This window comes from Loxodonta africana, chromosome 4 (assembly GCF_030014295.1).
Source record: "Loxodonta africana isolate mLoxAfr1 chromosome 4, mLoxAfr1.hap2, whole genome shotgun sequence".
Classification (NCBI taxonomy): Eukaryota; Metazoa; Chordata; class Mammalia; order Proboscidea; family Elephantidae; genus Loxodonta; species Loxodonta africana.
The window spans coordinates 147,087,214-147,100,027 of record NC_087345.1 but is presented as its reverse complement, the minus strand read 5'-3'; the positions used below and the strand labels follow the sequence as shown (position 1 = coordinate 147,100,027).

At 37.1% G+C, this 12,814-nt stretch overlaps 1 protein-coding gene across 2 annotated transcripts in view; it reads right to left on the bottom strand.

The window, feature by feature from the left end:
- Positions 1–4,509: 4,509 nt before the first annotated feature.
- The window catches only part of TAF3 (TATA-box binding protein associated factor 3), a 245,935-nt gene continuing 237,630 nt past the window's right edge, over positions 4,510–12,814 (bottom strand). The window contains exons 6-7 of one of the 2 annotated variants that reach the window (XM_064284839.1): positions 12,382–12,488; positions 4,510–11,488 (exon numbers count right to left, since the gene is read on the bottom strand). In XM_064284839.1, coding sequence (XP_064140909.1) covers positions 11,374–11,488; positions 12,382–12,488 — 222 coding nt within the window. In that variant the 3' untranslated portion in view covers positions 4,510–11,373. The remainder of the gene's footprint in view (positions 11,489–12,381; positions 12,489–12,814) is intronic. The other variant, XM_003410589.4, reaches the window with a different exon arrangement.

The following is a 12,814-nucleotide window of genomic DNA, read 5'->3' as shown; positions in this document are numbered from 1 at the left end:
AAAGCCACAATAGATGCTATAATAGCATTTATTGAATTCTTTATTGAATTCTTACCATGTGTTAAATGTTCTACATATGATCTCATTTAATTTTCACAACTGTCCAAGGCAGATATTCTTATTTTCTATTTAACTGAGATTAAAGAAGACAACTAATTTATTCAATTTCATTCAGCAGTTGAGTGACGAAGCCAGGATTCAAGTCCAGGCTCTGACTCCGAAACCTGTGCTCTTGGCTATGACCATGCTCTCTAAACCAACCAAACAAACAAACCCCCAGCCTGTTGCCCTTGAGTCAACTCTGACTCCTAGCAACCTTACAGGACAGCATAGAACTGGCCCGTAGGGTTCCCAAGGAGTGGCTGGTGGATTCAGACTGCCGACCTTTTGGTTCGCAGCTGAGTGCTTACCCACTACGCCACCAGAGCTCCACCAAGCTATCCAGATGTCTTAAAATTCAGTTAAAGATTTAAACAGGACTTGAAAAGAAGATGGGCAGACACATAAAGCAAAAATATCAGTTTAATGCGTAAGCTTATTAACAGCAGTGTAAGTACTTACTCATGGCATAGGCCTGGCCAATTCAATTTTTTTTTTTTTTAATTAGTAAAAATATAGCAAGCCAAAAACCATACTTCAAGGAGACCCACAAAAAGTTAAGTGCCTCACTACTAACCGAAAGTTTGGTGGTTCAAACTCAGAGGCACCTCAGAAGAAAGTCCTGTCAATCTTGCTTCCAAAAGGTCACAGCTTTGAAAAGTCTATGGAGCACAGCTCTACTCTGCACCCATGGGGTTACCATGAGTTGGAATAGAATCCACAGCAACAGTTTTTGTTTTTTCATGGAATCGATTCTATGGCAAAATTAAAAAAAAAAAATCATATTTTAAGTAATATTTGATTTAAAGCATAATTTCTAGAAATGTGCTTGAAAGTATAGGCACAATGCCTTTATGGGTGGTCTTGAAGGTCCCCTGCCTGTGTCACACTGAAGGATATATGCCTCAACTAAAGGTTTTCAAATTCAAATTTTTAAAGCTGTGTGTTGCACCTCCATAAAACAAAACAAGAACAAATCTAACCTCACTTATGGACCTATTTCCATTTGGGTAGAAATGACATCAGAGAGGATGTTTCAAATGAGCTTTAGAAAGGTTGCATTCTTCCATTCTCCAACAACCTTTCTGGGAAGATCTGGTTGCAGCTGGCCTCACTACTCCTTCAAAGTTAAAAAATATTTTTTTCCTCATCCTTTTTTTTTTTTTTTTTTTAGGTTAAACTATACAGATGTTTATTAATTTTTCCCCCCTTCTTACTTTACTTCCTTGGTGAGAATTCAGCTTGTTGCTTTTTTTTTTTTTAAGCAGAACTATCCTCAGACATTTAGCATGAATGGATTTACAAAAATTTGATTTACATTTATTGTATCAGGTATGCATTTATCTCAGTAGACTGATTTATCTCCCAATCTTTTTTTAGTCACTTTTAGATTTAATAATTCTTCCTGGAAAGTTTCCCCACGTGTCTGTCAGTTTGTCGTACTATGGGGGCTTGCGTGTTGCTGTGATGCTGGAAGCTGTGCCACCACTATTCAGATACCAGCAGGGTCACCCATGGAGGACAAGTTTCAGCTGAGCTTCCAGACTAAGACAGACTAGGAAGAAGGACCCAGCAGTACACTTCTGAAAAGTATTAGCCAGTGAAAACCTTATGAATAGCAGCGGAACATTGTCTGATACAGTGCTGGAAGATGAGCCCCTCAGGTTGGACCAAAAACCAAAACCAAACCCACTGCCGTCGAGTTGATTCTGACTCATAGCGACCCTATAGGACAGAGTAGAACTGCCCCATAGAGTTTCCAAGGAGCGCCTGGTGGATTCGAACTGCCAACCTCTTGGTTAGCAGCTGTAGCACTTAACCACTATGCCACCAGGGTTTCCTCCTCAGGTCGGAAGGCATTGAAAAAATGACTAGGGAAGAGCTGCCTCCTCAAAGTAGAGTCGACCTTAACGACATGGATGGAGTAAAGCTTTTGGGACCTTCATTTGCTGATGTGGCATAACTCAAAATGAGAAGAAACAGCTGCAAACATCTGTTAATAATCAGAACCTGGAATGTATGAATGTATCCAGGAAAATTGGAAATCATCAAAAACGAAATGGAACACATAAACATTGATATCGTAGGCATTAGTGAGCTGAAATGGGCTGGTATTGGCCATTTTGAATCAGACAATCATATAGTCTACTATGCTGGGAATGACAGCTTGAAGAGGAATGCTGTTGCATTCATCGTCATAATGAACATTTCAAGATCTACCCTGAAGTACAACGCTGTCAGTGATAGGATAATATCCATACGCCTACAAGGAAGACCAGTTAATATGACTGTTATTCAAATTTACACACCAACCACTAGGGCCAAAGATGAAGAAATAGAAGATTTTTATCAACTGCTGCAGCCTGAAATTGATCAAACATGGAATCAAGATGCATTGATAATTACCGGCGATTGGAACGTGAAACTTGGAAACGAAGAAGGATCAGTAGTTGGAAAATATGGCCTTGGTGATAGAAACAATGCCGGAGATCGAAGGATAGAATTTTGCAAGACCAACAACTTCTTCATTTCAAATACCTTCTTTCACCAACATAAACAGCGACTATGGACCTCGCCAGATGGAGCACACAAATCAAACTGACTACATCTGTGGAAAGAGACAATGGAAAAGCTCAATATCATCAGTCAGAACAAGGCCAGGGACCAGCTGTACAACAGACCATCAATTGCTCACATGCAAGTTCAAGCTGAAACTGAAGAAAATCGGAGCAAGTCCACAAGAGCCAAAATATGACCTTGAGTATATCCCACCTGAATTTAGAGACCATGTGAAGAATAGATTTGATGCATTGAACACTAGTGACCGAAGACCAGACGAGTTGTGGAATGACATCAAGGACATCATCCATGAAGAAAGCAAGAGGTCACTGAAAAGACTGGAAAGAAAGAAAAGACCAAGAGGAGACTCTGAAACTTGCTCTCGAATGTCGAGCAGCTAAAGCAAAAGGAAGAATTGATGAAGTAAAAGAACTCAACAGAAGATTTCAAAGGACGGCTCAAGAAGACAAAGTATTATAATGCCATGTGCAAAGAGCTGGAGATGGAAAACCGAAAGGGAAGAACACGCTTGGTGTTTCTCAAGCTGAAAGAACTGAAGAAAAAATTCAAGGCTCGAATTTCAATAGCGAAGGATTCTATGGAGAAAAGATTAAACGACGCAGGAAGCATCAAAAGAAGATGGAAGGAATACAGAGTCATCATACCAAGAGAATTAGTCAATGTTCAACCATTTCAAGAGGTAGCATATGATCAGGAACTGGTGGTACTGAAGGAAGAAGCCCAAGCTGCTCTGAAGGCATTGGCGAAAAACAAGGCTCCAGGAATTGATGGAATATCAATTGAAATGTTTCAACAAACAGACGCAGCGCTGGAGGTGCTCACTCGTCTATGCCAAGAAATATGGAAGAGAGCTTCCTGGCCAATTGACTGGAAGAGATCCATAGTTATGCCTATTCCCAAGAAAGGTGATCCAACGGAATGTGGAAATTATAGAACAATATCATTATATCACACGCAAGCACAATTCTGCTGAAGATCATTCAAAAACGGCTGCAGCAGTATATCGACAGGGAACTGTCAGAAATTTAGGCCGGTTTCAGAAGATGGTGTGGAATGAGGGATATCATTGCTGATGTCAGATGGATCTTGGCTGAAAGCAGAGAATACCAGAAGGATGTTTACCTGTGTTTTATTGACTATGCAAAGGCATTCGACTGTGTGGATCATAACAAATTATGGATAACATTGCGAAGAATGGGAATTCCAGAACACTTAATTGTGCTCATGAGGAGCCTTTTATATAGATCAAGAGGCAGTTGCCCAGACAGAACAAGGGGATACTGATTGGTTTAAAGTCAGGAAAGGTGTGCATCAGGGTTGTATTCTTTCACCATACCTATTCAATCTGCATGCTGAGCAAATAATATGAGAAGCTGGACTATATGAAGAAGAACGGGGCATCAGGATTGGAGGAAGACTCATTAACAACTTGCATTATGTAGATGACACAACCTTGCTTGCTGAAAGTGAAGAGGACTTGAAGCACTTACTGATGAAGAACAAAGACCACAGCCTTCAGTATGGATGGCATCTCAACATAAAGAAAACAAAAATCTTCACACCTGGACCAATGAGCAACATCATGATAAATGGAGAAAAGACTGACATTGTCAAGGATTTCATTTTACTTGGATCCACAATCAACAGCCATGGAAGCAGCAGTCAAGAAATCAAAAGATGCATTGCATTGGGTAAATCTGCTGCAAAGGACCTCTTTAAAGTGTTGAAGAGCAGAGATGTCACCTTGAAGACTAAGGTGCACCTGACCCAAGCCATGGTATTTTCAATCACATCATATGCATGTGAAAGCTGGACAATGAATAAGGAAGACCAAAGAAGAATTGACGCCTTTGAATTGTGGTGTTGGTGAAGAACATTGAATATGCCATGGAGTGGCAAAAGAAAGAGCAAATCTGTCTTGGAAGAAGTACAACCAGAATGCTTCTTAGAAGCAAGGATGATGAGACTGCATCTTACATACTTGGGACATGTCAGGAGGGGTCAGTCCCTGGAGAAGGACATCATGCTTGGCAAAATACAGGTCAGTGGAAAAGAGGAAGACCCTCAATGAGGTGGACTGACACAGTGGCTGCAACAATGAGCAGAAGCATAACAACGATTGTTAGGGATGGTGCAGGACTGGGCATTGTTTCGTTCTGTTGTCCATAGGGTCACTATGAGTCACAACTGGCTTGATGGCACCTAATTATATGTATATATATATGCAGTGAAGGAGTTTATTAGGGAGACTTACACACTGCGACAAATCCTGGGGGGCTTAAAGACCAAAGCAGATCTCTGTGCCCCACGTGGGAGGGCAGAGGTTTTATAGTGGTGGTGGACAATAGTGGTTCAGGCCAGGTGTTTACATAAGAATGCAAACTGTAGAGAATTGACAGACTGCATGAGGATGCTCATGTTCAGCCTCAAAAAGCTTGTTTCCCCTTCAGTCCACCCCCGCTCCCCTGAGGCTAGCTCTTACAATCTGGCACATTTTCTCTCTTGTACTGTGGTATGAGAGACCCCGTTCCTTCCTGCTGAGAACGGACATAGAAGTGGGGTTGGCCAGGTCCCCTATGGTTCTCGTGCATGTGCAAGAGGCAGAGAAAGTTACTGTGTGCCCAGAATGAGGAAGTCTTCTATGATAAGAAGGACCTGGGATAGAGAAGGTGATGCAATTCCCAGCCTTCTTATCAGAGAATGTTCTGGGCATCCCAAAATATTTATTGTTATTTGTTAACAAGCATGTCTCTTTTTAAATTTATATATAAGAAATCATACTATGTGTATTCTTATGTCTTGTTTTATAACACTTATTTTGTGGTAAGATTCCCTTTATTGATTTATACATGGAAATTGGTCAGACTGTTGTCAGAAATGATAATCTTTCCATGAACTTCTGATTTGTATCCATATTTGACGTGTGCACCACCTTAATATGTTACCTGTTATCGCTCTCCTCTAACACTGGGGGCATGCTATCTCCGTTCATCTTTGTGTCCTCACAGTGCAGGATGTATCTTGCCTAGAGAGATACCTAATGAAGATTATTATTTTTTTTTTTTTTGAGAAATATACACATATTGCTAAAAGCAGGACATTCTGGGCCTTGTATTTGTTTTTCTGAATGTTGTAAATGGCCATGTCAAAATTAACAGAATGAACGGAAGATGAAGAACTGGTTATCTAGAAATCCAGTTATAAAGAATTCATTTTCTGAAAACTGCATTAACATTTAATCAACATTCCAATTTAATAATAATTAGAATGTAACCTGATAATATCCTTGGACTATTTGACCTTCCTCTGATAACTACTGCTATAGCTCCGAATGAGTTCAATAGAACCAGCACATTTTCTTAAAACTATTTAACTTGTCAATAGTTAACTCATTAAGGACAATGACATTCTTCAGGTTTGTGTTGTTTTGCTTACGATAGTCCCATTCTAAACATTTCATTAATAAAAAATATGACCAAACAAAAAAACCCATGAAATTTGAAAAAGTTAAAAAAATACTGACTAGGTTCCAAGAATTTAGTACGAAATTATTGCTTAAGCCTAAGGAAGTACCTAAAATATGCTTCTGTTCTAAAAGCCCAACTTTTAAATCTGGCAGTTTATATGTACTACATGTGTGTATTTTTATATAATATCTACTTTGCTAGTTCTTAGTGTAGTTAATATAAATACTTGCTAATAATCTTTAAATTATTTTGTTGTAAATGTAAACATTTCAAAGCATAAAGCTATACAGGCAGTCCCTGGATTATGGACCAACCCCTGTAAAGCCTATTATATTAAAAAATCAAGGTACATACAAAAGTTCATAAAAACAAATGGGCACTACTTTGCAATGTGCATCAAAACATTATTACTGTACTATGTGTTAAAGATGTTTTAGTGTATCTGGAAGTGCTTCTTTAATGCTTTGTATGTATAGAAAGGTACACTATATACTATACACCAAGACAAACATTTGATTAACTGATCTTAAGTACAAACTCTACCTAGCTGTTCTGATTTACGTACAAATTCTACTTTAGGACAGATTTAGGAACGGAACGTGTTTGTAATCCAGGGACTGCCTGTATCAAAATTAAAAACAACTTGTGGTCTAAGGTGCATAGAAAGATCATGTAAAAAAAAAAAAATGGGAAAAGAACAAGTTTGCAACATGCATAGACTCTGATGAAGTGCATTTTCGTACACAGTACATTGTGGGAATGACTGCAATTACCATGGAGAAAGAGAAACGACCAGAGGGCCTCAGAACCCAGATTACTGGAAAGACAAACTTGGATCTAATATGTCTTTGAAATTTCCACAAAAAGTGCCTAGCAAATGTTGAATGAATGAATGAAAGTGTTTAAAACTGTTCTTTTACAAACTAAAAAGAGTTGTCCAGGATGGTCATTAGCAGTTGTTTTAATAATTCACATGTAAACTAAATGCAAGTTTAATCAAATTAAGAATAAACTGTTCACCTGTCCATCTAGATATCTAATTACAATGTCATTTATTGACCTTCACGCATGGATTAATAGTTACTTTATACTTTTTAGTCTGCAACGAATCCAAGATTCTCAAAGAAATAGTCTCCTAACAGAATGACTGGTACCATTGTGGAAAGAGACATTATTCAGAACACTATTTCATTCTACAGTCAAGGTAACTCATCTACTTTTAGACTTAAACTTCTAAAGAATACTGCCATGATCTAAAGAGATTGGCCATAAAACTATTTATATTGGCAACTTAGCATGCCTTTAGTGAGCTTCATTCATTAGCATTCTTACTGGCAAGGTTTCCTATCTCAGTGTTCATTTTATACTTTAATTTGGTTAGTAGGTCTTTGTCTAATCGTCCTACTGAAAGGAGAACAAAGGCGGTTTAGATGATACAGTAGGGTAATGCATTATATTTTATCTCTGAAAAAGCCCAACGAAGTCAGAATACTGTGATACCCTCTGATTTTCTTCAGGACATTTGGAACCACACATCAGTTGGAGGATAAAGATCCTCACTGTACTTAACTGTAGACACCTGCAGAAGAGAAACACCTTGTCAGTCATAGAAATTACACTCTGCAAGCTACACATGGCTCTGAAGGCTGATTATCTCACTAGAAGAGTTTCTCTGTTTCCTGTGAGTGAGGGCATCTGTTTCTTAAATTACCATCTCCTCCAATAAAATCAATAGCCAGGGCAATTTTTTTTCCCCTGGCTATTTCTCTTTACAAAGTACTGATGCTAAGGCCAAATGATAGTGTTGGAATAATTAAAATGGGTCATGATTTTACTTAAAAGTGAAAACTTCTAACTAGGGCTTCGAATCAGTTCGTTCCAAGTTCAAACTCCTGCTGAGAATTTGTGTATGTAACAAGTTCTCATCGATGCTAATACTGCTGCTTAGGGACCAATCCTGAGAATTACTAGTAGAGCAATGGTTCTCAAAATTTATTATACATAAGAATCAATTAGGGATCTTGTTAAAACGTAGATTCTGATTCAGTATATCTGGGGTGGAAATGAAAATTCTCAGCAGGGGTTTGAACTGGAACGAACTGGTTCGAAGCCCTGCTTCTCACCCTTCAAAGGCAAATTCTTTTCATTCCTTTGCATCTAATTCTCTCAGTTACAGTAGTTCTTCAAATTCCTGCTGCTTATGATTTCCTTCCTCCTCAAAAGTCAAAATCTACTTTTACTTGTTTAGGCCCCCTAAAGTTTTCTTGATTACATAATCTTTCCCAATTTATCCTTCTCCCCTCTAGTCCTATACAGGCTTTCTCTTTTCCTATTATGTTCTACTTCATTAAGGAAGGTAAATTAATCTCTTTGTCATGTCCACAGTATCTGTAAGCTGCTCTTTCTTCTTCCATATTACCTTATGGAGAATTACTATGCCCAACTTTCTAACTTTCCTTTTTTTTTTGCAGTTTCTTTAACTTCCTTTGATTGGTGTCATGCCCTGGACAGCCATCCACTAGAGACTGACACCACCAGTTCATTTCACACAGCCCACTGAACAGTCATAAGATGGTAACAACTTTTGGTCTCCAGTGATCTGGACTGGATTCAACTCACTGACCTAGAGGTGAAGGCTCTGTATTCCATTACTAATCCCTTGAGCTATCCAGCCCCCTAAAAATGATTCTTTGGTTTTATTATTGCAAAGACCATTTATAAAATCATGAACTGGATTTAGGAAAGCAACCATGAAATAGCAAGGGACAACGAACTGATTGAAATTCCTTAAATGTAGTATGGGCTGAAGTCTCTCAGACAGCAGGACTAGGGAAAAGGTTATATATAGGCACCTCCATTCTTATTTCAGTAGCATGACCTGCTCACTTAAACGTGGCAACTTTAGATCCACTGACCATGCCTCAGGGAACTAAATCCTAAATAAAGAAAATGGAAAAGCAAACTATGAAATAGCCAATAATCTTTATTTTTCAATTCCCCCACCCCTATCCCTCTCCAAAAAGCACTGATGGGTATATCTGTGCATGTGAAAATATTGTATAAAGTATTTAGAATGATCTCAAATTAATAAAACAAAAAACACATATCTTAACATATATGCTTTTTTTTTTTTTTTTTTTTGCAGGGATAGAAACATTTTGGCCTCCAGAACAAGGACAGCAATGTAATACTGCACTCTTAAAAGGTCTACTCCATTTCCACTCATTTGCTATTTAACATTCATGTCAGAAAACCTCATTTCTCTAACCACACAATATGTTTTAAAATACAGGCAGTCCCCAGGTTACGAACATCCCATGTACAAACAACCCATAGTTATGAACCAACCTCCATAAAGCCTATTATATTAAAAATTTGAGGTACATACAATGGTTCTTAATAACAAGCAGGTGCTACTTTGTGATGTACATCAAAACATTATTATTACTGTATTATGTTAAAGATGTCTCAGTGTATCTAGAAGTGTTTCTTTAATGATTTTTGTGCACAGGAAGGTACACTATATGTTATATACTAAAACAAACATTTGACTAACTAATGTTAGACACAAACCGTACCTAACTGTTCTGACTTACGCACAAATTTGACTTAAAGACAGACTTAGGAACGGAACTTGTTCGGAATCCAGGTACTGCCTGTATGACTAATTTATACACTAATATCAATTTAGTTGGCATTAAAAAAACCCACAATCTCTATTAATATATTTGTATTAGAGTCAAAACCCATATTCTGGCATTCAAGATATCCACACTAGTCCAAATTGAGGTTATTTAAAAATCAAGTAAGAGTCCATATTTATTCCAACATTGCTAAAATATGCTAATAAAATTAAATTCAATGTTTTACATTAAAAATAAAATATTTGGTTTACCTCTCAGACATCTAAAACATACAATAAATAGCGGGCAGTATAGTAATATAATAAAGTTTTGTGATACCCTGAAATTTGAGAAATTTTATTAAGAAAATTCATAATATACTTCATTTCAGCCTTAAACCACAATATCAGCGAATAGATCTGCAGAAATAAAACAATATAAACACAAAATGCTACAGTATTTTTTTGTTTGTTTTACTTTTGTGGAATCTACATGTCCTTTTAATAAGTCAAGGAAACTTACAGAAACAAAACAGATAACGAACAAAACAATTTCAAATCATAACCTAGAGATTTAAATTGTCTTGTTTTCCTTCTAACTGCTAGGGTCCTTTTTTCCCAGAGTGTTTTTTGGGCACCGCACAGGTCCAACTCAAGGTAAATTACTTAGAGCCACGGCTCTTCTTTTCTAGCCTTCTTTACTTTATGTACAGGCAGTAATTACAAACATGGGTGAAATCACAGTGGATTTCACAGAAAGCCAGAATTAATTAAACACGATAAAAAATTTTAAAATAACTACTTCATAAATATTTATTATTTACATTAGGGGAAATCTTTTAGTATGAAGAGTTTTTATACAAGTTGATGAAATGTACAAGCAGTGAGAAGAGACTCCAGCAGTTTAAAGAAGGGCAAAATTAGAATGCAACAAAGATATAAAATAATGTTATAGTAAACAAAAATAATTTGCACAAAAACAAACAGGACATGATAGAAACCCTTTTCTTAAAAAATATAAGGTATTTCACAAAAGCCTGAACATTTTACATGTTAGTACTAAAAATGAGGAGGGGAAGCTTCATATATTCTCATCACAAAAATATTTACCAATACTCCAACTGGAGTTTTCTTTGATGTTATTATGATTATCTTACTATAGAGGGAAGGAGGTTGAAAACTGTATACAGACTAATGATATCATCCTTAAATTGCAGTCAAGGCAGCTTACACATTATCGTCTCGTCTACTACCTTAATGAAAAGGCCCTGGAGAGAATAAAGAAAATCGAAGAGGAAGATGTCTGATTTTTTTTTTTTATTAATAATACTTGTCACTGGTAATAGAAAAATGGAGACGTGGCAGTCCCTATGCCATGCCTCTACTTGAGTTTTTCTTCAATCACACTAACATTTAGCCCACAGTGGCCAGTCCAATGCAGGAGGGAAAAATCCAGAGTGGATAGTGTGTTCTTGTCCTCAGTCTTCCAAGATTCATTACCTTTAAGAATTTGGTGGCAGATAACGATGGCAGAATTGTACCCACTCTCCTCTAGAGGAAAGAAACCCTGATCTGATACTATGCGGTTCAGGCCACGAGAAGACATCAGTGTGCTCGGTGCTTCCTCTTTTTGTGCTTTTTATCTTTCTTCTTGTTGGCACACTTGGGACAGAACCACTGCATTTCTTCTGGTGGTGCAGCTGTTATTCCAACACAGGGCCTACACATTAAAAAAAAAAAAAAAAGGATAAGCAAGTTGTATGTATATATTCTTTTCCTTCCTATATTTTAAAGTAATTTTTAAGTCTGTTGTATATTTACCAGAAATCAAACAGCTCTAATTTATGTACCACTACTGTTGGGCATGTGGATTATTACATTACACACTCTCCCTTTTGTAAGTCCTATTAGAGAAACTAATTAGTTCATTCACCCTTTCAGCCAGAAACAGTATAATTTTTCTGAGCAACTGCTACCTTGTTTTTATCTTATGCATATATATCATGTAACTAAATAGATTTCTATCTTTTAATTACTAATATGTTAAAGATAAAATGGGAAGATTATTTCCATATATTTTAATAGAGCTTCTTCAGTTCGGGGGAGCTTCTGGAGAGATGTAAATAAAAGACTAGCTGTCTTTTTATCAATATTGTTTATACCATCTTTACAAAGGGGTTACCTCCTTTGTTATTGTCACATGGTGAAGCTCTTACAGAAAATTACCAGGAAAAAGAGGAAAGGGGAACACCTCTATTTCCTCCTTTTAAATTTTTTTATAAGAAGGAGCTATAAGTAAAATATTTGGAATTTAGGCTGAATAACAATAGTCCAAAGGTTCTTCTTGCTTTTGCAATCAATTACATCACATTTAGGATTATTTTTTGTAGGTACTTTTAAAAAGCAAGTATACCAGTGTGACACTAGGGAAATGGGCTCAGAGATTTTACCCCACGTACTGTTTTTAGGACAGCAGTTGAATCGGGAGAAAATGCAGGATAGTCCAAAATCACTAATCTAATCTGTTGAATTCCTCCTCTCAAGGAATAACTTGGTGTTGTCGTGATTAAGCAATACTCATCAAGCGTGCCAGGGAAGTTCAGAACCACTTACCAATGGTACCAGTCATCACAGTCATCACAACCAATCATTGGACTTCCATCATCAGGTTTGTTACATCCAGGACAGATCCAGATCTGATTACCCCACTCATCTCTGATCTGATGTTTTCAAATGAGGAGGAAGCAAAAACAGAGATGGAATGAAGAAAAAGAATAAAAAAGAGGGCAGGGTAAGAGTCATACTTTATACTGTAAACCTAACAAACAGACAAGTAAAACTAAAAATATACATGTAGTAGATTAGCACTTTATTTCTTAAGCCATGAATATGGTCATCACTGTGCTGGGATCATGTGAAAAAGAAAAAGCTCTGTGATAGGAGACATTCCTAATGGATCGTGATATTCTAAACTCTCTTGTAAATCATCAAAGCAAAGCATTTTATAATCATCTCTATGAACAAAATAACCTACAGTCCCCTTTAT